The sequence below is a fragment of the Gymnoscopelus microlampas genome (genome assembly GCF_963454915.1).
Source record: "Gymnoscopelus microlampas genome assembly, chromosome: 8".
NCBI lineage: Eukaryota > Metazoa > Chordata > Actinopteri > Myctophiformes > Myctophidae > Gymnoscopelus > Gymnoscopelus microlampas.
Window position 1 is genome coordinate 2,031,301 of NC_139945.1, and position 22,946 is coordinate 2,054,246.

The window sequence follows — 22,946 nt, forward strand, 5'->3', positions numbered from 1 at the left end:
TCTGTCTGTCTGTCTGTCTGTCTGTCTGTCTGTGTTCCGTTGGCAGTGGCTTTTCTGTGTTGTTGTTCCCTCACTCCGGTCACCAGTAGTACTCACATTTGTAGATAACAGTAGAAGTACAAGCTATTAAAATGTATACATGAGTAAAAGTACAAAAGGTTTGGTATGTACTTACAGTGCCAAAAGTAAAAGTACTTATTATGCAGAACCTTTTTTATTTCAAAAATAGACGATCTACAGTACAAATTAGTCACAAAATATGTCTTGATTGGTTCATGTAAATCGTATAAATAACGTCCCCATAATCTAAGAGTTAGGTTTCAATACTCTTTGTATTGATCTATGTATTGTAGGATACAGGAACACATGAGTTATTCCTATAAAAGAAAATTCAAAGGTTGTCTCAGTGTGAAGACAAGATCATGCATGAAATGTAACCCATTAAGACCGGGAACGCATCTGTGGTTAACTACTTTAACCATTATTTTATACTTTGGCAATTAAAAAAATAGCAGATCTACAAGCTCATAGTGCGGCACATCAGCTTGTAGATCTGCTATTTTTGAAAAATCGTGAATATTTGTTCAAATCTTTGAATATATATATTTTCTTTTCAGCACACATTTTTGACTCAAATCTGTGCTTCTGGGGGTCCCTGGAACAACATTTTTTTTTCAGATGGGGGTCCGCGCGCGGCCAAATACATATACATTTTGGGGGTCCTTGACATGAAAGAGTTTGAGAACCACTGATATTATAGCAACATATTCTTTTTTTAAAAACTGAAGACATTTTGTAGAATCCCCCAGAAGCAAAGATTTGAGTTAAAAATGTTCGCTTTAAAAAACATATATATTGAAAGAAAAAAAAATACAATTTGCCAATAAATTGCAGATCTACAAGCTCATAGCGCAGCACTCACACTATGAGCTTGTAGATCTGCTATTTTGGAATAGCCAAAGTATAAAATAATAGCTAAAATCTAAAATGACACAGATGCGTTCCCGGTCTTAATGGGTTAAATGAGAGTTTCTCATGAAGCCAGATGAGACGTATCTCCATTCAGAGACACTTGAAGAGGTTATGCATACATTGTGGAGATCAGTGATTCTAGCCCTACTGAACAGCATTCATTCAGGTTTACTTGCATTACTTGCATCAGCAAGCTCAACTGAGTCTGCGACACAGTATATGACTGTGTTGTCCGCGTGAAGATGGGCCTGGCAGTCATTAGGAGCCAATAAGACATAATTATTAACCCATTAACACATGGGGTGCCAGCATTTTTTCATAACAACTTAGGTTGGGTGCCGGCATTCTCCCCATTGACTGCGCTTTACTGTTTAAAGCTCGACTCCACGACGAGCAAATCCATGTAAAAAAAAGCATCCATTCATTATATAGAGGTGTCGTCTGTGTGTGTCTGTGTGTGTGTGTGTGTGTGTGTGTGTGTGTGTGTGTGTGTGTGTGTGTGTGTGTGTGTGTGTGTGTGTGTGTGTGTGTGTGTGTGTGTGTGTGTGTGTGTGTGTGTGTGTGTGTGTGTGTGTGTGTGTGTGTGTGTGTGCGTGTGTGTGAGAGCAGGGATGTACAGCAGACCCAGCATTAAAGAGAACGTCAGTCTTTGAACCTCAATAAGCTCTCAGGTCTCTCCGTCTCTGTTGGCACCATATAAAGGTTATTAAACCTTCATAGAATACTAGACTATATATATATACTGACAACTCACTGCAGGTCCAAGCCTGCTCTGTGGCAAAGACCATTTGAAGTAAAAGGCAGTATAAGTGATATTTATGGCTAAAATACAATTGTATTTGTCTTGGTTTTTGGTTGAAAAGTTCAAGCTCTATATTGCCTATGTTCACTCCACCAAGCCATGGGAACGAAATGAATCCACACACACACACACACACACACACACACACACACACACACACACACACACACACACACACACACACACACACACACACACACACACACACACACACACACACACACACACACACACACACACAGTCTTGTACATTACTGGTCTTGTACATCTGCTATTTTTGAATAGCCCAAAGTATAAAAGGTTAAAGTGGTTAGAATTATTGTGATGCTATATTAACACATTTTGCTGCGGACCCCCTGGAACCCCCCCCCCCCCCCCCAAGGACCCCCGGGGGTCCCCGGACCCCACTTTGAGAACCAATGCACTAAAGATAGAGAGAGAGAGAGAGAGAGAGAGAGACAGGGATGACTCCCGTTACCGAGCAAAACACTCTATAGCCATGATTACTATTGAAATACAGAGCGATTTAGCACTTGATTGTAACAAAAGAAAAATCACTTTATGGCTCAAAGGCTTTGCTTTCCAGATGATTCCTCAGAGTACAGTTAACCCATTAAGACCTGGAACTGTGTCATTTTTAGATTTGAGCTAAAAAGCATTATTTTACACTTTGGGCTATTCAAAAATAGCAGATCTACAAGCTCATAGCGCGGCACCGAGTGCCGCGCTATGAGCTTGTAGATCTGCTATTTTGAAAAATTGTGAAAATGTGTGCAAATCTTTGAATATATACATTTCTAAAGCGAACATTTTTAACTCAAATCTTTGTTTCTGGGGGGTCCCTGGAACAAAATATTTTGATGGGGGTCCACGGCCAAATACATATAATTTTGGGGGTCCTTGACATGAAAAAGATTCAGCACCACTGATATAGAAACATAGGTTTTTTCAGAAAACTGTTGAGATTTAGGAGACATGTAGAATCGGCTTCAGGTCTCAATGGGTTAAGTGAAAGCAGAGATGTTGACCCGGTCCGCCTGTCACCAACGGAGCTGCAGGGCCGACCGTGACACGGACCAGCGGTCCCCACTCTCCATCAGCACACACACACACACACACACACACACACACACACACACACACACACACACAGGGGCAAGGTGGCCAGCGTCACACACACACACTCTTAACTGGGACTGACACCCATAGCTTTGATCCATGCAGGACACAAGTACACACATGGACACATACATACTGTACGCACGCACGCACACACACACACACACACACACACACACACACACGTGCGCATGCACACGCACACACGTGAACAAAAGGAGATGATGGCAGTGCGCCACGAGCACACGTGTGCAGTGCTGGAAAGTAACTAAGTACATGTACTTGAGTACAATTTTGAGTTACTTTTTACTCTATTCTTTTTCAATATTTTTACTTCTACTCCACTACATCTCAGAGGAAAATACCGTACTTTTACTATATTGTTAAACATACTGTACATTAACCACTTTAGCCCTATTGTATACCCAAGCTATTTGAAAATAGCAGATCTACAAGCTCACACCGCGTGGCATCGCGGCGCGTTGTGAGCTTGTAAACGGACCGACGGTCACTTCAACGGCCTAACGACAACGTAAAGTGTAATCAGTGGTGGAAATGGCGTTGCACGCATGGGAACGGCGTTCCCATAGCAAACGTTGCGGGGGAACGCTGTGAACACATGTGGGAACGCTCTTCCTCAGTGTCCAACTTTTTTTTTTTTTTTTAATAATCGCTTATGAGGTTTATCACGACTTATTTGCCGTCTCTTCTCTGTGTGAGTACCGTGTCAGTCAGTGTTGCCAAGTATAGTGAGAAAAATGAGCCAGCCGACCTACAAAAACAAGCCAATAACAAGCCAAAAACAAGCCAAATTTTGTTCCAGGGAAGTTGCGGGAAACAAGCAGACTTGGCAACGCTGGCTATGAACCCATAGTCTGGGAGTGCGCTCAGCAGCTCATTGGCTGCTGAGCGCACTCCCAGACTATGGGTCCATAGCGTGTGCCCAGCGCCCAGCGCTGTCTGATAAAAAGAAGAAAAGTGATTGACCCCCGCCACGACTCAAACTAACGACCACGTTGTGAATAATTATAAACAAACAACCTCCTGGTGCTTCCAAGTTGGGGGGTAGTTTCACCAAAACTGAAGGTATTGAAGAGGAGAATGTTATGGTCATCAGAGATCAGAGGATTTAGCAGCTGCCATTCTGATAATGTTAGGAGCAATGGACCAGGCAACAGTGAGACTACCAGCAGGTAGGGTCCAACCAAGTGTTTCTAAATGGACTGCAGTCTGCACAGAACCTTATCCATCAGATCCAAAGTATTATTATCATACTCCTATTACAGAGAAGATTTCATACCCCACACTTTTTGCAAAAAAAAAAAGTTTTAATTGTGTTTAATTTTTTTGATAATAAATCGGTAAAATCAGGCATAAATAATAATTAAATAACATAATCCTAACCCTAAAACCGAAATAAAGTAACCAAAAACTGAAAAAAAAATGAACCCAATCCGCCCAGAGCCGCAATAGCCGATCTACAAGCTCAAGTGATGCAACGCGTGTTGATTAGCCATGGACCCGCATCTGAAAATGAACATTTGTCTTAAAAATTAAAAAGTATAAAAATAATATTCAAATACTGCACAAAAATAGCAGCTTGCATCATGGGTGAACTGGTTTTAGAGTATTAGGTATTTATTGTACAATATGGTCAAATGGGACAATATATATAGCTCTGTTTTCATCTTGTGTATCATGGGTGCAGCCATGGGTGGGCCATGGTCCACCTACATAGAAAGCTGTCCCACTCTATTGATTTTGCAAAAAAAGATATATATATATATTTTAATTGAATTTAAATGTTTTGATAATAAATCGGTAAAATCAGGCAAAAATAAGAATTAAATAACATAACCCTAACCTAACCCAAACCCTAGCCCTAAAACCGAAATAAAGTTGACAAAAACAGAAATCAAAATCCACCCAAAAGCGCTAAATTTTCACCCAAAACCCGCCGAAAACCGCGCACGCATGCATGAGCGCATGAGCGCGTGCATGAGTCCCAAAGTAGGGTTCCCAAAGCAAATCCAGGCCATTTCCACCACTGAGTGTAATAACCATTAACATGACGAGTTCATTACAGCATTACAGATACTATCACCCAATAAGATAATAGCACCCAGATGATACCACCCACTAAGCCAACCAGGTACTTGAAATAATCTTTCTTATCACATGAATCACATTACATTAAACAGGTAATACATATGAATCACATTACATTAAACAGGTAATACATAGTCTCACGTAGCCAGAACAACTATTCCATAATCTCTGAATGCTATAGAGTCTGGAACTACACCTTCACAAATCCGAGAGGAATAAGCTGACTTTAATAATAATAAGCTTTTTATGTCCATGCTAAGCTTGTAGATCTGCTATTTTTGAATAGCCAAAGAAATCTAAAATGACAGAGATACTTCCCCAAATAAATGGCTTTTTAAAAAGCCATTTAAGCTATAACTAGGCTGAGTTTGAGGTGGTGCAAGTGGCTCCTGGTGATTAGTAGTTTTGTTATGTTGAACGCACTTACTGTAAGTCACTTTGGATAAAAGCGTCTGCTAAATGACTGTAATGTAATGTAATGTTCACCGTACGATTTTTCACTATGTTTTCAACACAAAATTATTTTCTAGATAAACGACAGAATTTTGCATTTTTTTAAATAATTTCTCTTACACAAATCCAGTATTTTCTTCTCTTTTCTTTATTTTTCTACAATAACGTTTTTTTTCTCTTATCCTCTCTTCAATATAAATGACTGAAAACTCTTTTTTTATCGATTCTCTCACAAAGATCCTGTATTTTCTTCTTTTTGTTTTGTGTCTTGTCTAGATCAAGGGCCTTCAACGTTTTCAGGCCAAGGACCCCCTAGCTGAGAGAGAGATGAAGCAGGGACCCCCTACTCTATATTGTATAAAATGGTGTTTCAGATTAAACTTCTCTTTTTTCCCCTCCACTCCTACACCTCTTTGCCGAAAATAGCAGATCTACAAGCTCTCAACGCCTCGCGCTGCGAGGCGTTGAGAGCTTGTAGATCTGCTATTTTCGGCTAATGTTCCCCTCAGAAAAGGAATTCGAGGGTTCAAGTGCTTGATCTAAACTAAATCCTATCACACAAAGATTTGGTGGACCCCCTATAGTAGCTCTGAGGACCCCCTAGGGGTCCCGGACCCCCTGTTGAAGACCCCTGGTCTAGATTGTGTCCTCTGCTGTTTGCATCGCGATACATTTTTTTTTGTATTAAATGGATTTAAATTGTCACCAGTTTGAATGGATTTTAAATGGATTTACAATAAATGGTTCCATGCCTAACTAACTAACTACTGTAACTAACTAACAAACTAACTAACTACTGTAACTAACTAACTAACTAACTAACTACTGTAACTGACTGACAGACTGAACGACGGTCCTGTCCTCCATCTGTCTCCATAGGCTGACAGAGCAGTGCTCCAACACACTAAACAAACCACTTCCAGGTGCACAAACAAACACCCTGACAAGCGTCCCTCCACCCTCCCTACCCTACCCTCCACCCCTCCCCTCCACTGGAACTGGAACTGTTGCACAACCTGCGCTGGGGTCTCTGTGTGTGTGTGTGTGTGTGTGTGTGTGTGTGTGTGTGTGTGTGTGTGAGTGTGTGAGTGTGTGAGTGTGTGAGTGTGTGAGTGTGTGAGTGTGTGTGTGTGTATGTGTGTGTGTGTGTGTGTGTGTGTGTGTGTGTGTGTGTGTGTGTGTGTGTGTGTGTGTGTGTGTGTGTGTGTGTGTGTGTGTGTGTGCGTGTGCGTGCGCGTGTGTGTGTGTTGAGATGCTGTCAGATAAGGCATTGTTTTAACCCATTAAGACCGGGAACGCATCTGTGTCATTTTCAGTATTATTTGGGCTATTCAAAAATAGCAGATCTACAAGCTCATAGCGCGGCACCGAGTGCCGCGCTATGAGCTTGTAGATCTGCTATTTTTTGAAAAATCATGAAAATGTGTAAAAATCTTTGAATATATACATATCTTTAACGCGATCATTTTTAACTCAAATCTTTGCTTCTGTGGGTCCCTGGAACTGTTTTGTGTTACTGCAACAGATTTAGAAGACATTTTGTAGAGGTCTCATTAGGTCTCAGGTCTTAATGGGTTAACAAGCAGCCGGCCAAGCAGTGAAACAGAACTACAGCTCAGACCCACACCCATCATGTACCAGTCTTGACGACATACAGTATTTGCCAGGATTAAAGCAACAAACAAAAAAATCTCACCACTGAAAATGTTTGTATGTATATATATATATATATGATTTGTGAAACATTATGAAAGGAGACACACACACACACACACACACACACACACACACACACACACACACACACACATGTTTTAGTAATACTGTTCAGGGTATCTGCACACTTTTTAAGTACAAATGTAATGCCTTTCAAGACCTTTTTAATACCTCTAAAAATAAAAAGTAATACATTTACCGCGGCAAAAGAACCGACAGTTAGGGCTGAAGATATGGACAAAATGTAATATCTCAATATAGATGACAAATATCTCGATACGATATGAATTTATTTATATAGCGCTTTTCCAAACAAACGGGTTCATATTTGTTCTTTGATATTTTAAGTGTACCAACAGTGAAAACTAATCACCCTGTAAGAAAAAAAAGACTGAGGCCTTTTCATACAAAACCTTTGCCTTTATATGAAATATCCAAGACCGTTAAGATTGTATGGATGATGCTTCTGAATATATTGCTAGCTTTAATTACCACTTCAAATATCAATAGCAGATCTACAAGCTTATAGCGGTGACTTCTTATTCGTATAGGTTTCAGTAATAGGCTGTGCATATTGAAGTTATTTGCCATATTTGTCCTGCGCAATTTGTGTTCACACATCCTAAAAAAAGGGAAATAGAAATGAATGTTTTTGAATGTATATGTTCTAATGTTCAAATACTATCTGAACAACAGACGGCCACGTCAACCAGAACCCTTTGATGATGGAGCTTCTCAAAGGGACACTGATTCTCTCTCTCTCTCTCTCTCTCTCTCTCTCTCTCTCTCTCTCTGTGTCTATACACACGTACTGTATGGCAGGGGTGGAAAAAGTAATCAAGATATCTTCTCTCTGTTACAAGTAAAAGGCCTGTGTTCAAAATGTCACGTGAGTTAAAGTACAAAAGTATGGGCATCAAGTACCAAAAGTAAAAGTACTAAAATATTCGAAAATAGCAGATCTACAAGCTTACGACGCGTTGCGACGCGACACGACACCACTGCTGTATGGAGTACATGCACTACAAGTACTGTAATGTAATAAAAGTCCTCTACATCTCTGAGGCAAATGTTGTACTTTCTGTACTGTACAATACATTTATGTTTGCCATTTACATGCATGCAATGACAGAGACTGTGTGTGTGTGTGTGTGTGTGTGTGTGTGTGTGTGTGTGTGTGTGTGTGTGTGTGTGTGTGTGTGTGTGTGTGTGTGTGTGTGTGTGTGTGTGTGTGTGTGTGTGTGTGTGTGTGTGTGTGTGTGCGCGTGTGCATGACAGACACAGTAAACACTGTTTGCACGCTGCTGTCTCACACTTGGTCTGATGTTTGTGGGGAAATAATGTGCAGAGAAATTAAATCAGATCCATGATCAGATTTATATAAAAGACACGTTTTACCTTTCATGACTACAAAACATTATTGTAATAATTCAATAAAGAAAAAATATGGTCACACCACAATGTACTGGGTTGATGCATTGTTATTAATATGATTACGCTGTTCTGAATGCAAAACTAGTCTTTTGCCATTCGATGTCACACATGTCATTCATGATAATAACGCTGTTTACGAAACATACCGTCATCCGTTAAGTGAGGTGTGACCGCACACAGACTGTAATGTTTTCTCTTGCTCTCTGACGCGCTCCGTTGAACACACACACAAGCGTAGTGAGACGTTTCCCAACCTGTGTCACTAGTGGATCTTTTTATGTGTCTTGTCTTGTCTTGTGAAATCTATCATGAGAGAACACAGTGTTTGTTTGTCTGATGAACCTAATCTAAACAGCGTCTCACCCAGGCCACTCTTTCCAGGGGACAACTGCACACAGGGACGTGCACAGATTGCCCTCTTGACCAGAAGTGCCCTTTTGAAAAAAAAGTTTACAGCAGGGGTCCCAGGACCCCTAGGGGGTCCTCAGAGTTAATACAGGGGGTCCGCCAATTCTTTGTGTGATATGATTTTTCTTTTTACCATAACCACTCAAAACCTAGCATCCCTTTTCTGAGGAGAACTTTAGCCAAAAATAGCCGATCTACAAGCTCACAACGCCTCGCAGCGCGAGGCGTTGTGGGCTTGTAGATCGGCTATTTTTGGCAAAGAGGTATAGGTGTAGAGGGAAAAAAGAGCAGACCAAGTCAACAAAAAAAAGTATAATTTACCTTGAGCACCTGCCCCTCAAAATGTCTGTGCACGCCACTGACTGCACATGAACTGTTGTGTACGGCAGTGTTCATTTCGTAGACTACAATTATGATGATTTCTTTTTTGTCAACTACTGTACCTAAAACTAAGCTATGAAGACTAAAGACTACGACTAAATGCAAGCCAAAATAAATAGTATAGTCGACTAAATCAGTGGTTTTCAACCTTTTTCATGCCAAGGACCCCTAAATTGATATAATGTTTTGTGCCAGGGACCCCCCCAGAAGCAAAGATTTGAGTTAAAAATGTTTGGGGGTCCCTGGCCTGAAAAGGCTGAAGACCCCTGATGTAATGTAATGTGTGTGCTCGCTACATCAAATGAAGCGGTGCGACTGTGAATGCCTGTGTGATTTGAATACATATACTACCGCCGTAGTTGTTGTTGGTACTGGGAACGCGTCGGTGTCATTTTGAGATTTATTTGGCTATTTAAAAAAAAGCAGATCTACAAGCTCATAGCGCGGCACTCGGTGCCACGTTATGAGCTTGTAGATCTGCAGTATTTTTGGGAGAAATCGTGAAAAATGTGCGCAAATCTTTGGTCTTCATGGAATAATAACTGAACATGGACAGGTAGGTATAAGCCTATAACAATATACAATGAAATCGTGACTGACTTTCAGAATAGTTTTTGAGTGAAATTTTAAATCAAATCAAATCAAACTTTATTTGTATAGCACATTTACATCTTCCAAGGTCGAACCAAAGTGCTTCACATTACAGAGCAGAATAACATAGACATTACATTACTACAATATATAAAAGAGCAACATGTTAAATACAATAAACAATACATAGGAACATCATCTAGGTCATAGGCTACAAATTAAATTGAATTGAAAGCGATAGAGTAAAAATGAGTCTTTAATAGGGATTTAAAAGTCGTCAGAGAGCGGGCAGAACGAACATGGAACGGCAGGGCATTCCAGAGGTTGGGACCGGCCGCGGCAAACGCACGATCTCCTCTGGTCCTGAAATGTGTGTCGGGCACAATCAGGAGAGAGAGATTGGCCGATCTAAGGGCTCTTGTTGGGACGTGCGGAGAAATCAATGTAGCTAAATACGGAGGGGACAGGTCATGTTGGGCTTTAAAAGCAAACACTAAAATCTTAAAATCCATTCTAAAGCGGACAGGGAGCCAGTGAAGGGAGGCGAGGACTGGGGTGATATGGTCCCGCCTATTAGTGCTGGTGAGGAGGCGAGCGGCGGCGTTCTGGACAAGCTGAAGGCGTCTGATGGCTGACTGGTCAATGCCTGCATAGAGAGAATTACAATAATCTAATCTAGTTGAGATAAAAGCGTGGATGACTCTTTCAAGGTCGATACGGGGTAGATAGGCCTTTGCCCTGGCTAAAAGCCTAAGCTGAAAAAAGCTAGCCTTGACCACAGAACTAATGTGTTTGTCAAATTTGAGGTTGTTATCAAAGATGACACCGAGACTCTTGACTGAAGAACGGATGTTAACGCTGAGGGGGCCGAGTGGGGTGATTTTAAGTTACAGAAGCCATACTATCGCGTGTCAGGCTCGCTCTCTCTCGCTCGCACACACACACATACACACACACACACACACAATTAATACCTGGAACGCATCTGTGTCACTTTAGGTTCTTTGGCTATTCAAAAATCTTGAAAACATTTTTTTTTTTTTTTCAAAAAACTGTTAGATTTTTTTTAAGAATTGCCTCAGGTCTTAATTGGTTAATTGCATGTAAAACTATCGTCATTTTGTTTTTCCATCTGTTGACGTGCATTCTATTATCATATAGCTTCCAAAAGGCATATTCCTTGAAAAAAAACATTACAAAGCCTACGAAAATAAAAACTAAACAAAACATGGTAAATGTCTAACAATCTACTTGTACTTATACCGTTACTGTATCCCAGGGGTCTTCAACAGGGGGTCCAGGAGCCCTAGGGGGTCCTCAGAGTTAATACAGGGGGTCCGCCAAATCTTTGTGTGATATGATTTGTTTTTTTACATTAACCACTTGAACCCTAGCATCCCCTTTCTGAGGAGAACGTTAGCCAAAAATAGCAGATCTACAAGCTCACAACGCCTCGCGCTGCGAGGCGTTGTGAGCTTGTAGATCGGCTATTTTTGGCAAAGAGTAGAGGGGAAAAAGAGCGACAAAATTTTATCTGAAGCACAATTTTATACAATATAGAGTAGGGGGTCCCTGCTTCATCTCTCTCTCTCAGCTAGGGGGTCCTTGGCCTGAAAATGTTGAAGACCCCTGCTTTATACAACTAAAATGAATCTAACATCAAACTAAAAATGTCCTGGTCACTGTGCTCATACGTGATCGTGTACGGCGTGCACGTATTCCTGACATTATTACAATCACGGACCTGTCAAGTCAGCACTACAACACTGGACGTAATAGAAAAAGATCCCGCACGCCAGTGGCGTGCACAGACATTTTGAGGGGCAGGTGCTCAAGTATTTTTTTATTTATTTTTTTACTTGGTCTGCTCTTTTTTCCCTCTACACCTATACCTCTTTGCCAAAAATAGCAAATCTACAAGCTCACAACGCCTCGCAGTGTTGAAGTGCCCCTTTTTTGAAAAGGGCACTTCTGGTCAAGAGGGCAAAGGGCAGGTGCTCTAGCACCACCTAGAGTCTATCTGTGCACGTCCCTGCCGCACGCCGTCTTCAAATGCAATTTAATAGGAATTCAACATATCAAGGACCCCCACATTAATTACTTGTATTTTGCTGCGGACCCCCATCTGAAAAGATGCTGTACCAGAGACACCTAGAGTACACAGGATTTGTCGTTTGTTACGATTTTCTTTTTAAATGGCAGACCTACAAGCTTGTAGATCTGCTATTTTCAACTAGCCTATATACATAGGGTTAAAGTGATTAGACTGATTTCCCACTGGAACCCCCCCCCCCCCTCAAGGACCCCTGGGGGTCCCCGAAGCCCACTTGTAGAATCACTGGTGTATTATACACACAATGATGACCTGGAAACTGAGGTAAGTTGATGTGCTCAAAGTTGTCACACGCCGCCCTCTTGTGGCCATTGTGGAGAAATGAAAAACTAAACTAGTAACCCATTCAATTCAGGAACGCATCTAAAAACATAATTATGTTGCTACATCAGTGGTCCTCATACTTTTTCATGTCAAGGACCCCCACAATGATATGTATTTTGCCGTGGACCCCCATCTGAAAATAATTTGTTCCAGGGACCCCCCAGAAGCAAAGATTTGAGTCAAAAATGTTTCCTTTAAAAAAATATATATATATTTTCATAGATTTGCAAAAAAAACAAGATTTTTCAAAAATAGCACTGCAAGGCGTCGTGAGCATGGCTTGGCTATTGGCTTGGATTGGCTATTTTCACAATATTTGCCTTTTCTTATGTAATATTTCACAATTTGGCCAATTTGGTATCAAATAGGTCTTGAAAGTCCTTAAATTGTTACTTGGGCAGATACCCTGTATACATTGTTTAATGTTGTTGAGTCAGACAATGTTGCACATTAAGATAATCATCTGAGGAGTGAGGAGTGAGGACCCCCCCCCCCCCCAACATAATTTGGGTCCTTAACATGAAAAAGTTTGGGAACCAGACTTGTAGTCTACAGTTGAGTTGAGGTACAAATCTTTGCTTTAAAAAAGAAAATACAAGCTCGTATAAGCTCATACAAGCTCATAGCGCGGCACCGAGTGCCGCACTATGAGCTTGTAGATCTGCTATTTTTGCCTAAACAGCCCAAAGTATAAAATAACTGTTATAGCTATAAAAATCTAAAATGACATGAATGGGTTAGAATGGAATCCCTTCGTATGCATGTTTGACCGGAGTGAAAACATGTATATACCGTTATAAAATGATGTGCTTTGGGTGAATTGTCTTTATAAGACATAGTGTCCTACAAGACTGAAGTTTGTCAGACTTCACCAGTAAAACACTGGCATGTACAGTAAAGCTGGGCTTTAACAGTACAGGAGTTATACAATATTAAATGATTTTGGATATCTGGTCACATCAAAGTCTACACTCTTGTAAGATTCTCTCATCAGATTACCATAAACATGAACACACAGACACACTACAAGATTTTTTTAAATAACAGTGCATCACATAGAGGGCAACCGTGAGGTTGCCAGTTCGATCCCGGGCTCCCCCAGAGTTAGTGTAGAAGTGTCCTTGAGCAAGACGCTGAACCCCTAACTGCTCCTGATGAGCAGGTTGGTGACTTGCATGGTTTCCTCCTCCATCGGTGTGTGAATGTGTGTGTGAATGTGTGTGTGAATGTGTGTGTGAATGTGTGTATGGATGTGTGTGTGTGTGTGTGTGTGTGTGTGTGTGTGTGTGTGTGTATGGATGTGTGTGTGTGTGTGTGTGTGTGTGTGTGTGTGTGTGTGTGTGTGTGTGTGTGTGTGTGTGTGTGTGTGTGTGTGTGTGTGTGTGTGTGTGTGTGTGTGTGTGTGTGTGTGTGTGTGTGTGTGTGAATGTGTGTATGGATGTGTGTGTGTGTGTGTGTGTGTGTGTGTGTGTGTGTGTGTGTGTGTGTGTGTGTGTGTGTGTGTGTGTGTGTGTGTGTGTGTGTGTGTGTGTGTGTGTGAAAATGTGTGTATGAATGGGTGAATGTAATGCACAATCTATGTAAAGCACTTTGGATAAAAGCGCTATATAAATGCACCATTTACTACTAGGATTGTATTAGGACTATAAACGCAGCACCTCATGACGTGCTGCGTTCACATGTGGAAACACATGTGAACGACAGAGACCGTTAAACGCGCGGTGGCGACAGAGACGAACGGTTCGGATTATGTCTGTGAAGACGAGACACGTTAAAGCCTGTAGACAGTAGAGTTCTCAACGGGCTTAAAAATAAAGGCCGGGCCCTAACTGGGCCCAAACAATAACCATACTTTTAGGCCCCAAAAGACCACAAACCCGAAAATGTCACAATGTGCTTAATGTCCTCAAAGTCACGCATCCAACAAGCTTTGAACTGCAAAACGGCCACTTTTTGTCCTTACCTCCTCTATCATGTCGTCCACAGCGTCAGCCAGTTCGGCTTTGGTAGAGTTGCTGGCCACCATGTTCCTCAGTCGTAGACAGTACTCTCTCAGCTGAAACACACAGGGACCAGTGGTCATCAACATGTCCGTACAGCAAAGACTTGTTTTTTTCTGTGTCAAATTTTAGATTTTATTTTTTTACACACCATTATGATGTTCTTATTTTGATCATAAGACCCAATTACTGAATGTCAAGTCTCCAGGTTTTCTTCACAATATGTACAACACTGATTTACTAAAGACACTATGGCACATTAGGTGTCCAACTAGTGCTGGTGGTTCTCAAATGTTTTATTTGCAAGGACACCCTTAACTCTGAGAGCGTACAAATGGAACCAAATGGACCCTTACAGGTGTTAAAGTGTTAAATAGCTCTATATTGTGATAGTAATCATTACTATAGAGTGTTTGTTCAGTAACAGTGTTAAATAGCTCTATATTGTGATAGTAATCATTACTATAGAGTGTTTGTTCAGTAACAGTGTTAAATAGCTCTATATTGTGATAGCAATCATTGCTATAGAGTGTTTGTTCAGTAACAGTGTTAAATAGCTCTATATTGTGATAGCAATCATTGCTATAGAGTGTTTGTTCAGTAACAGTGTTAAATAGCTCTATATTGTGATAGCAATCATTGCTATAGAGTGTTTGTTCAGTAACAGTGTTAAATAGCTCTATATTGTGATAGCAATCATTGCTATAGGGTGTTTGTTCAGTAACAGGGGTCTCCATGTCTCTCCAGCTCTTTAATGAACAGAAAACACATTTCCAGGTGGGTTGCCAATTTCCTCCAAACAGGAGAGAGAACCCCATTTATCAGCTTCAATGCATCAGCGTTCCAGTTCCAATGTTGTGTCCGCTCATATCTGTGTGTCATCACTTCCAATTTCACTTGTTTATCCTGTATGAGTTCTCCCTCGTGACCTGACCCAACCTGAGGATGCATTTTTCTGTTTATTAACCCATTGAGACCTGAAGCCGATTCTACATGTCTCCTAAATCCCAACAGTATTCTGAAAAACATATGTTTCTATATCAGTGGTGCTCAATCTTTTTCATGTCAAGGACCCCCAAAATGATATGTATTTGGCCGCCGACCCCCATCAAAATATTTTGTTCCAGGGACCCCCAGAAGCAAAGATTTGAGTTAAAAATGTCCGCTTTAAAAAAATATATATTCAAAGATTTGCACACATTTTCACGATTTTTCAAAAATAGCAGATCTACAAGCTCATAGCGTGGCACTCGGTGCCGCACTATGAGCTTGTAGATCTGCTATTTTTGAATAGCCCAAAGTGTAAAATAATGCTTTTTAGCTCAAATCTAAAAATGACACAGGGTTAAAGAGCCGGAGAGACAGGGAGCAGATTGTTGACCGATTGCACTAGCCAGGAAAGAAAATAATTAAGTACTTAAAGTAAATGTACTTAGTTACTTTACACCGCTGGACATATGGTTCAGCTCGTCCTTGTAGCAGATAGTATGAGTATCGGTCAGATCTACCGTAGCATCGGCATGAGTGTTATTGTACTTCTCATATCATGTAGCATTAACCCATTAAGACCGGGAACGCATCTGTGTGTCATTTTTACATTTATTTGGCTATTCAAAAATAGTAGATATACAAGCTCAGTGTACGAACTTGTAGATCTGCTATTTTTTTGTTTGAAAAATCATAAACATTTGTGCAAATCTTTGAATAGACGTGTTTTTAAAGCGATTTTGTTTTTACTCAAGTCTTTGTTTCTGAGGATTCTACACATGTCTTAAGGATAAGGATAATTCCTTTTAACAGGTTGTTCATGAAAGTCCTTGCGGTCTTGTTTCCAATGAGAACCTGTGAGCAATTAGGGGTTAAGAGTCTTGCTCAGGGACAAATTTAATTTCATCGACACATATGCGGGCCTGGCCTGGAATCGAACCTGGGGCAACCAGGGCCTCTGGCTCCCTAACCACTCAGTTATGGCCGCCCCTCTTCTAAATCCTAACATGTTGCTATCATCAGTGGTTCACAAACTTTTTTTCATGTCAAGGACCACCAAAATGATATGACCCCCATCATTATATACTGCATACACATTATTGTTGTACTATATTATATTATCATATACTATCTTAAACTATTATATGTGCTACTATTGTTATTGTTACTACTTGTATCTCTCTTTGTCTCTCTCTCTCTCTCTCTCTCTCTCTCTCTCTCTTCTTTCCCCCGACACAGTCGAGGCAGAAGGCCCCCACCCTAGAGCCTAGGGTCTGCCTGACGTTTCTTCCAGTTAAGAGGGAGTTTTTCGTTGCCACTGTCGCAAAATTGCTTGTTCAGGATGGGACTGTCGGGTCTCTGCTCTACATGTAAAGTGTCTTGAGACAACTTGTTGTGATTTGACACTTTAATAAAATTGAATTGAATCTTAAAATATTTTGTTCCAGGGACCCCCAAGCAGAAGCAAAGATTGTATTTAAAATGTATATATATATTATATTCAGAGATTTGCACAATTATTATTATTTTATTTTTTTTGTTAAATAGCCATAGAAATCTAACAATGACACAGACGCTTTCCCTGTCTTAATGGATTAAAGCTTAACCGTCACCACCTAGACTATCGTCCATGAATGATGAATTGCTAAATGCCTATACATTGAATTCCACGACAGTGTGTATAAATGAGCACCTTGTGATTGAGGATGTCGTTCATTCTACGCGAGGCCTCTGAGCTGTGAGACTCTGGGAAGCACTTCTTTGGGATGACTCCGTACTTCTCTGTTCATTTGGAGGGGAAAGGGTTCACGTTAATGACAGTAACACAATGTTTTATATATATATATATATATATATATATATATATATATATATATATATATATATATATATATATATATATTACTAGTCCATACCCTGGCCGATCTACACGGTCACAGCTTTTTTTCTGTTCTGGCCCCACAGTGGTGGAATGAACTCCCCACTGATGTCAGGACAGCAGAGTCACTGATGTCAGGACAGCAGAGTCACTGATGTCAGGACAGCAGAGTCACTGATGTCAGGACAGCAGAGTCACTGATGTCAGGACGGCAGAGTCACTGATGTCAGGACGGCAGAGTCACTGATGTCAGGACGGCAGAGTCACTGATGTCAGGACAGCAGAGTCACTGATGTCAGGACTGCAGAGGCACTGATGTCAGGACGGCAGAGACACTGATGTCAGGACTGCAGAGGCACTGATGTCAGGACGGCAGAGTCACTTATGTCAGGACTGCAGAGTCACTGATGTCAGGAGAGCAGAGTCACTGATGTCAGGACAGCAGAGTCACTGATGTCAGGACAGCAGAGTCACTGATGTCAGGACTGCAGAGGCACTGATGTCAGGACAGCAGAGTCACTGATGTCAGGACTGCAGAGACACTGATGTCAGGACAGCAGAGTCACTGATGTCAGGACAGCAGAGTCACTGATGTCAGGACTGCAGAGGCACTGATGTCAGGACAGCAGAGTCACTGATGTCAGGACTGCAGAGGCACTGATGTCAGGACAGCAGAGTCACTGATGTCAGGACAGCAGAGTCACTGATGTCAGGACAGCAGAGTCACTGATGTCAGGAGAGCAGAGTCACTGATGTCAGGACAGCAGAGACACTGATGTCAGGACAGTAGAGACACTGATGTCAGGAGAGCAGAGACACTGATGTCAGGACAGCAGAGACACTGATGTCAGGACAGCAGAGACACTGATGTCAGGATAGCAGAGTCACTGATGTCAGGACAGCAGAGACACTGATGTCAGGACAGTAGAGACACTGATGTCAGGACAGCAGAGTCACTGATGTCAGGACAGCAGAGACACTGATGTCAGGACAGCAGAGACACTGATGTCAGGACAGCAGAGTCACTGATGTCAGGACAGCAGAGTCACTGATGTCAGGACAGCAGAGACACTGATGTCAGGACAGCAGAGTCACTGATGTCAGGACAGCAGAGTCACTGATGTCAGGACAGCAGAGACACTGATGTCAGGACAGCAGAGTCACTGATGTCAGGACAGCAGAGTCACTGCCCATCTTTCACCACAGGCTGAAAACCCACCTCTTCAGGAAACACTACCCTTCCTCTTCACCTTGCCTACTTGTTGTTAACTAGTTCTACGAACTCTTGTTTTATTTTATTGAATCTTGTTTATTCGATACTTGTTTGTTTTAGCTCTTGCTCATTTGATGTTCCTATTCGTCTCATCTATTTATGAAAGTAAGTAGCTGATATATTGCACTTTTACCTTAGTACTAGGCATACTCTTAGTTGCTTGTTTTAGAAGAGAATACACTTCAGACTTCTGGTGATTAGTAGTTGTGTTCCCTACCTATGTTGAATACACTTATTGTAAGTCGCTTTGGATAAAAGCGTCTGCTAAATGACTGTAATATAATGTAACGTAATGTACCCGTTCCGGGGATATGAGCACCCAAAGTATGTGCAGTTGTGCTGTGCACACACATAGTATATCAGGGATGGAAAGTGACTTTGTACCTGGTAAATGTGCTTTTATATAGCGCTTTTATCCAAAGCGCTTTACATAGATTCACCCATTCACACACACATTCCCACACACATTCACACACACATTCACACACATATTCACACACACATTCACACACACATTCACACACACATTCACACACACATTCACACACACATTCACACACATATTCACACACACATTCACACACCCATTCACACACACATTCACACACACATTCACACACCGATGGAGGAGGAAACCATGCAAGACAACAACCTGCTCATCAGGAGCAGTTAGGGGTTCAGTGTCTTGCTCAAGGACATTTCCACACTAACTCTGGGGGAGCCCGGGATCGAACTGGAAACCTCGCGGTTTCTCTCTACCAGCCACTCTACCCCTGAGCCACTGCCGCCCCAAAACACACGCTTCCCGTCGCCGCGTCGCGGACCCACAGTGAACACACACACACACCCCCACTCATAAACAGTTCCAACACACACACACACACACACACACACACCCCGTCGCAAACCCACAGTGAACACACACACACGGCCAGCCGGACCCGTCGCACCTGGATTAGAACATTGCGTGTGAATCTGCATGCCTGTGGCTTATCATGAAGATATTATCCAAAGCGTCCTCCCTCTCATGAAACGCAGTGTGTGTGTACGTTTGTTTCAGCGTTCTCTGTGTAACAGTGCCCGTGCACAGTTTACAGTTTGATCATTCATCCCATAGCTTGGGGTGCTATAACCATGGCGACCCAAACGTGTCTCAGTGCACGTTTTGAGCTTGAAGATCTGCTGATATTTTTTTTGCTATTGTTGAATTGGAATCCTGATAAAAAACCATGCAACATCTTGCACAAAATCATAACTTGCTTTCATCCACTCAATGTGATATCAGTCCAGCTTGTCGTACAGAAAACATTTCAGCAAACTTTTTTCAAAAATGTTCCAAAAATACCGAAAATAGCCAATCTATGAGCTCACAACATGGCGCGTCGTGAGCTCATAGATTGGCTATTTTCGGTATTCGTCGAACGAGAAGCTCATAGCTTCTCGCTCATAGCGCGGCATTGTGGATTATTTTTAAAAATCATGAACATTTGTGAAAATCTTTGAATATAATGTTTTTTAAAGTGAACATTTGTAACTCAAATCTTTGCTTCTGGGGGATTCTACAAATGTCTTCTAAATCCTAACAGTTTTATTAAAAAAAACTTGTTGCTATAATATCAGTGGTGCTTCAACTTTTCCATGTCAAGGACCCCCCAAAATGATATGTATTTGGCCTGCGGACCCCCAATCTCAAAATATGTTGTTCCAGGAACCTCCAGAAGCAAAGATTTGAGTTACAAATGTTCCGTTTTAAAACAATATATATATTCAAAGATTTGCACCCATTTTCAAGATGTTTAAAAAAAACAGCAGATCTACAAGCTCATAGTGCGGCACTCGGTGCCGCGCTATGAGCTTGTAGATCTGCTATTTTTGAATAGCCCAAAGAAATCTCAAAATTAAATGCGTTCCCGGTCTTAAAGGGTTAATATCCACACTTTCCCTCGACCAATCCAAAGGAGAAGACTAACTGACCAATGAGGTTGACCAGCATGTCCCACTGTCCTCCGTCATTGGTGGGGTTGGACAGGAGGAACTGGACCAGACGGCCGTCCACCGGCTCCTTCCGCTGGGCCGACTCCACACAGGCATGCAGGTAGTAGTAGCAGCGCTCCACCTGGAGGGGGCAGCGCAGGACAGCACAGTGATGAGACAAGGAGAGACACAAATAAGACATTATATTTCAAAGCAGGAAGGGTCTATTTCAGAGGTCTTCAACAGCGGGTCCGGGACCCCTAGGGGGTCCTCAGAGCTACTATAGGGGGTCCGCCCGAATCTTTGTGTGATGGGATTTAGGTTTTTTTACATTAACCACTTGAACCCTAGAATTATTTTTTTGAGGGGAACGTTAGCTGAAAATAGCAGATCTACAAGCTCTCAACGCCTCGCGCTTTAATTAAGCTTTAATTAAGCTTTAATTAAGGCGAGTCCTTGCAGTGGTGGAAAAAGTACTCAATTGCTTTACTTAAGTAAAAGTATCAATACTGCCATGTAGAAATACTCTTGTTACAAGTAAGTCAGGAATTCAAAATGCACTTGAGTAAAAGTACAAAAAGTATTGGCATCAAAATGTACTTAAAGTACGAAAAGTAGAAGTATTCATTATGCAGAAATGTCTCCTTTCAAGTTTTCAAAAGTATAAAAAATATTTAGAAAAAAGCAGATCAACAAGCTCGCATCACGACGCGTTGTGAGCTTGTAGATCGTCTATTTTCAATTGGCCGAAATGTATATAGGGTTGAAGTGGTTAATGTATGTTTTGTAATAATAATCTAAAAGTAACTAGTAACATTTAAGTAAATGTACTTAGTTGCTTTACACCACTGAGTACTTGACATGAAAAATGTTTGAGAATCAACGCTTTAAATTAAAACGTTCCTGCACACAGCTTTTAGGCTGTGTGTGTGTGTGTGTGTGTGTGTGTGTGTGTGTGTGTGTGTGTGTGTGTGTGTGTGTGTGTGTGTGTGTGTGCGCGTGTGTGTGTGTGTGTGTGTCACCACACACACACACAGTGAAACAATGAGATGGAACAAAGAGGTGTAGGAGGTCAGGAGGTCACAGAGATCATGTGACAGAGACAGCGGTGATGTCAGCTCTGGACAAACGGTGACAAAAGAGAGGCTTTGGTTCCACATTGTCCTTCATAGTAGTACAGCTCTGAACAATGGCTTTACACACACACACACACACACACACACACAAATCGAATATAAAAAAAATATATATATATATATATATATTTTTTTTTGGGAGATTCTTTTTTTCATCATATAGCTAATTGCACAGAGCAGCAGCCATGTTTTGGTTATCATAATATTGAGAAGCCTTTATGTTATAAGTCAGTATTATTTTACAAAAAAAGGATTATTTTCTTGTTGGTTTTCTGCAATTGTCGATGTTGGCAAATATAACCGTCCAGCTGACAGTGACACATCTCTTCCATTAGTTTCTATTATCAATAAAAGATAATGGAAGTAAATGAATCGCAATGCATCGCAAATCGCAATATAATCGAATCGTAGCCCTCTGAGTCGGAATCAAATGGAATCGTCAGGTACCTAGCGATTTCCGCCCTTAATCGCGACATGTAATGTTCATTTGGTTCCGTCCCTAATGTGAGTGATATATAGGTAAATAGTCAAAGTGCATTGTGGTGGCTGTGATGCTTACCTTGTCCCAGAAGAACAGATAGGACTGACTGAACTCAAACTCTTCTATGTTGAACTTCTTTATGAAGGGAAGTCGCATGACGTTGAGGCACGAGAAGATCCAACATCTACCTGGAAATGGAAATAATACACACGTCAATTAGAGCTCTCAAATTATGCCCCGAAACCCAACCTGAACCGACCCGACGTTTTCCAGCCGGGCCGAAAATTAGATTAACATTATGGTAATTGTTCGGGCCGGGTCCAGTTTTGGCCCATTTAGGGTCGGGCAACTCTTTGACTGCTGCCGGTGCGTTTTCGAGTCAATTGCTACTTAATCCATCCATGCAGTCGGCGCGTTAGACGCGCTGATAGCCTTTTCATTATTTAATCGGCGATCGCGCTGTTCTCATTGAAGTCCGTCATGGGTTCCCTTTGCACTCACTCCCCACTCAACGGGATGCAAAATTAGCGGGTTCCCTTTCTGGTTCTCCGTTTTATCTTGAAAAATGTGATTTTTAGGCCAAAACAGGGCAAAACCAGTTACTTCACACGGTATAAAAAACGAACGGAGAGCTCCGGTTATATTTTCTTTTCTCTAGACGACGAACAGTTATCGTTGTTGTGTTTACCAACAATCTGAAACCCGATCATAAGCTAAACTAAGCTAAGATGGCCAGTGGGGGACGCTAAATAGGAACGGAACAAACGGAGGGGGTCGAGAGAGAGAGTGGAGAG

The 22,946-nt window shown here is 41.5% G+C and overlaps 1 protein-coding gene across 1 annotated transcript in view; it reads right to left on the reverse strand.

The window, feature by feature from the left end:
- Positions 1-22,946, reverse strand: part of blmh (bleomycin hydrolase) — an 80,969-nt gene that overhangs the window by 43,768 nt on the left and 14,255 nt on the right. The window contains 4 exon segments of the mRNA XM_084065216.1: positions 14,386-14,478; positions 17,103-17,191; positions 20,536-20,677; positions 22,231-22,340. Of these exon segments, the coding sequence (XP_083921342.1) occupies positions 14,386-14,478; positions 17,103-17,191; positions 20,536-20,677; positions 22,231-22,340 (434 nt within the window).